The following is a 5,150-nucleotide window of genomic DNA, read 5'->3' as shown; positions in this document are numbered from 1 at the left end:
TTTAAGTAACCATAGATCTATTAACATGCATTGCCAACAAAATAAATAAAAACAATAGCACCTGTTGTAATTCAGGAAGTGTCATCACAAGAGGGCAGAGAATATCAAGTATAGCCCAAAACTCGGCTCTCCTCTCCATTTCAGCCGCCGTCTTGTTCTTCGTCTTTCCGGCCTCCAACGACAACGTTTCGGCCACCAAGGAGTCTGCCGATGGTGAAAATAGGCTTTCGAACCCTTCTGGAGTTGAATCCGGCCACACCGGCTCCCAAAAATCCGACATCAATTTAGGGAAACATGAATCCTTTAAAAAATCTACCAATTCTGGAGAATCGGAAAATGGGAAGAACATAATCGGATAGAGAGACAAGAGGTGGATGGTCGACTATTGTGAGAAGAGAGACAACGACGAGAGAAAAGAGAGAGATATAGAATATGATTAGGGTTTAATAATGGAAGAATCTAGAGAATTTTAATTGAGTGGGCGGGTGGGCATAAATGGGGCGGGTTAATAGAGTTGTGTATAATTAATGTGTGTTAATTGAATGACATATGGTATAATATAAGTAAAAAGTGGGAATAGTTGTAATAAGTAATTAGAGACCATACTTTTCATTTTTTGAAATATAAGGTTTGAGAGAGACGTCTAAAATGAAAAAGTGTAAAACTTTAAATGAGACAGAAGAAATATATTATTTGTTAATCAATGTGAAAACCGTAATCGTACAGCTTTGAATGAGACATTATTTTTATGATATCATCTATTTTATTTGAATTGAAATAGGGTTATTAAATCCAATTTATTTAAGAAAAATATTTAAACAATTAAAAAGATATTTTCTTCTAAAAGTTGTCTTTTATTTGGTGCGACATTTTATTTAGTCAAATCGAATTTCGTCTCGAATTTTTATAATTTGAATTATACTCGCAATAGTTGGTTGCTTATACCTCTGTTTGTATTAGTAATCTTTTATCGAACATGTGTTCGTCTTATTTTTTAAAATAAAATAGATGAAATTGAGAGATCTAAAATTATATTTTCATATTTTAAATAAATAATAATTGAAACTCAAAATATGAAAAGAGAATTAATTTGTATCAATTCTCATTATTTCCATCCTATATAAATGATTAATGATTAATTAGCAAAACATTTTTTTTGGGGTTAAATTAGGTTGGTCTAATTCAACCCTTATCTTGTAAGAATGTGTTGATTTTTTTAATAACTTTTATCAAATTTTATAATCAATAAATACTTCTCATTAAAAAAAAATATATTTTTTTTAGTAATTATTTATACAATTTTATATTATGAAAATAAAATAAAATAAAATAAAATATATAAATTGTTATCATCTATGACACCTTTTCCTTAACCGCGTTAACCACATAACATAATAAAAGCATCATATTTCTCAAACCTTCTTTCATTCATCTTCTTCTTCTTCTCTAGATCTCTGCAATTTGATAATCTTCTCCATCTTCCAGATCAGATCAGATCTGAAAATGAAACCGATGACTTCTTCAACTCCAGCAATTCTCCCAATCTCAAACCCACAAACCACCGTCCCTTCCGCCGCACAATCACAGCCGCCAATTGTGACTCCAGCTATCAGCACATTCATCTCAAACATCACCGACACCGTCCGCAACGGTCTCGGTCAGCGCCGTCCATGGTCGGAACTCATCGACCGATCCGCCATCTCAAGGCCAGATTCGATCACAGATGCTACACAGCGTATCCGCAAAAACTATTCTTATTTTCGTGTAAACTACTTCGCACTCATCGCTATTGTTCTGGGCATCTCTCTTCTCACAAACCCTTTTTCTCTCATCACCCTTGCTGGTCTTTTAGCCGCATGGATCTTTCTATATCTCTTCCGTCCTTCCGATCAGCCTCTTGTTGTGTTCGGCCGTAACTATTCTGATAAAGAAACTCTAGGGCTTCTTATTGTTGCGAGTTTAGTTGTGATCTTCTTGACTAGTGTTGGATCTGTTCTGATTTCAGCATTGATGGTTGGATTGGCTATTGTTTGTTGTCATGGTGCATTCAGGACTCCTGAAGATCTGTTCTTGGATGATCAAGATACCGCTGCATCTACTGGATTCCTATCATTCCTTGCTGGATCATCATCGACGACCAAAATTGCTTCTGTGGTGGCTGGTCGTGTCTGATCTGATGGAGAAAGAAAAGGTTGAATTGGGTAAATTGGTTGTTAGTTTTGTATTTCATACTTTCGATTTAACTACTTTGTGTTGATGAGGATTGAGGCTATTAGTGTTGTTGTTGATAGCCATTTACTATGATTGTTTGTGTAAATTTCAACTTTATATAAGGATCATCATATAGTTTATAACTCTAGTGTATAATTTTCCACAAATCTCTTGGTTCTTATATAAATACATCTAAATTTATCCTTACCCATCAATCTGTCATGAAAGATAATCCAGATTAAAGAATGCAAAAGAATCTGAAACTAGTGGTGATGGGTAAATCAAATTCGCATTATCCAACTCTTATTTAACCCAAATTTGATCTATCTAGTTCATATAAGTTTTGTTTGGGTTGATTATGAGTTGGTAACTCAAACTAAATTGAGTTTCTTGGTCAAATTAAATTTATTCAACTCATCTTCCATATTTATAGTCTTGATATGTTTTTGACAGTTTCAATTTATTATTGATCTTAATGTGTTTTTGACCCATACTTAAAAAATTTGAAGTTCAATAAATTGAGCACTAGGCCATAATGATACTTGTTTATTAAATTGCCTATTATAAAACTGTCAGTTTGGGGTTCGGGTAAACCATAGTATGCTCACCAATACCTACCGATTATGTTACTTTTGGTAATTCTCGAGCCCCATTAGTCACATTCTAACCAACCGATTCCCAATTCTTTTGAAAGAATGAAGAATGTAACATTGATAGCATTGGGCCACATTTTCAATTTTCTCCTAGACTTCTGAGTTGGACTGATTCTCTTTGTGATATGTGGGAATGAGATTTTCAATTCATTGTTCATTGATGAGTTGTACATTAATTTGTAGTCTCGCAATGGTTGAAATCAAGCATTTCTTGTGCAAAATCCCAATCATCATCACCCCTTGTATTGTTCGAATGTCTATTTTCATTGAAATCTCCAATCCCAAAGATTGATTCTATTGGTTCCATTGTTCTTTGCATATACAACTACAAAGTTGAGGTACATAGATTTTCACTTTGTTTCTACAACTGCCATCAAACAAGATAATATGGTTGCTGATCTAGCATTAAGTCTGAAATAATTTAGTGTTGCTTCCATTTCTGTATGGAAAAAAGACAAAGATGCAGTACGTCTTCATTGGAGATCATATTTTATGATTTCATAGGATTTTACATATAAGTCTAGCATCAACCATTTGGTCCATTTGATGAGAATAAGATTCTCAAATTCATAGTATTTCTGCTACTTTGAAAATTGCATTTGTTTTGAGGAACATAAAAAACATCCAACGCCATTCCTTCAATAATGCCTTGGCAATAACTCAAATATCCACAACCCAATTCTTAAATTTTGTTGTCATATGTGATGTGATTAACAATTTCCTCCTCCAGTTGTTTCTTTCAAGATCTCAATTTCTTTTGATTCAACATAACTGGTACACTGCTAGAGTTCATGATAGCAGGATTTCTGATTGGCTGTCTATCATCCTCTGTTTAGAAAGAAAGAGCTTTTAACATTGGTTTCTGACTGACTGGTGAAAGTGGGGAATAGTGCAAAGTTTTGACTGATGGTCAATCATCAAACCTGGATGCCTTGTTTTCTGTGATAAGCCAGCCCAGCCTACTGACAACTTTCATAAATATCATTCATTATTTTCAAATAAAGACTTCTCTATGAATTTGTTTGAATAAACTTTCCATTCTTTAAAATATTCTGATTACTGTTAATTTCAAAAACAAAATATTATTTTAGTATTTTTAAAAGAAACATAAGATATTTTAAATTTTAATTAATGAATTAAATTATGTAATTAATAAGAGTGAATGACCTAATCTTTTCATTATATTAATTTTTATTAATATATAAAAATGAGTTTTAACTTTTTTTTATTAATTTTTTATCCAAAATTTATATATTTTTTTTTCAATTATCAAACCATTCTGATGTACTAATCAATTTAAACACACATATATATATATATATATATATTGTAATAATTCAAAATTGATTAAAAATTTAAATAACTTAAAAAAGAATCAATAAAACCCCTACCCAAATAACTAATATTTAAATTTGGTTAAATTTAAGAACCTGTTCAGTAAGATTTATTTAGATAAACTTATTTTATTTAAAAAATGTTAATGACTAATAATTTTGAAAATGTGAATATTTTAATATTGATAAAATATCTAGTCTGAATTGACTGAACATTTGAAACATCATCATTTTTAATGAAAATCAAGCTTTCAATATTAAAGTATTTTAGTATTTTATTAATTAATTAAATGATAGGATTATGAGAAAACAAATAAAATAAAGTTTAACTATGGTTGAATTAATGAAAGCCAACCAAAACCTAAATGGTAATCCAACCATTATACCATAATAGAAACACCTAAATTCTTAGTATACATATTCATACATTTACATATATAAGTTTGTTTTAATCTAATCTCAATTTAGTTTGGATTCCCAAGTGTTTTCAAACATTAGTCCAAACTCAACTTTAGTTTTGGATCCATGTGTTTTCAATTGGGGCCATAATTTTGAATCCAAAGTAAGTTAACATTACATTATATGGTCAATGAACAAATTTGTAGAAACAATTCACATTAAAGCTACTCTAATGTAAATAATTGTAATGACAATGAAAGTATCATGTCTAATTTTTCAGAAAACAAATCCGATAAAAGAAAAACAAACCATGAAGAGTTGTAAAAGAATGATTACTATCTATTAATAGTGATTGGGGAGATGATATGAGAAAGCATACTTAAATTACTTACCAATTTACATGTACATCCTTATTTCCTCAGAGAGATCAAAATAGGAACAAAGAAACTATAAAACTCAGGATAGATAGCGCCTGCCGCCGCGACTGTCTTAACCGTCACAAGGGATACAGCGGCGGCACTATCCCTCCTGAGCTTTACAGATTCGAGCTTCC

General features: G+C 31.4%; 1 protein-coding gene across 1 annotated transcript; it reads left to right on the top strand.

Moving 5' to 3' along the window:
- The first annotated feature begins 1,388 nt into the window (after positions 1–1,388).
- LOC124938302 (PRA1 family protein B4-like) lies at positions 1,389–2,418 on the top strand. Its single transcript, XM_047478722.1, has one exon. The coding sequence runs from the start codon at positions 1,504–1,506 to the stop codon at positions 2,170–2,172; it is 669 nt and encodes a 222-aa protein (XP_047334678.1). The 5' UTR covers positions 1,389–1,503; the 3' UTR covers positions 2,173–2,418.
- Positions 2,419–5,150: the final 2,732 nt, after the last annotated feature.

Source organism: Impatiens glandulifera, chromosome 5 (assembly GCF_907164915.1).
Source record: "Impatiens glandulifera chromosome 5, dImpGla2.1, whole genome shotgun sequence".
Lineage (NCBI taxonomy): Eukaryota > Viridiplantae > Streptophyta > Magnoliopsida > Ericales > Balsaminaceae > Impatiens > Impatiens glandulifera.
This window is presented reverse-complemented; position numbering and strand designations above follow the sequence as displayed.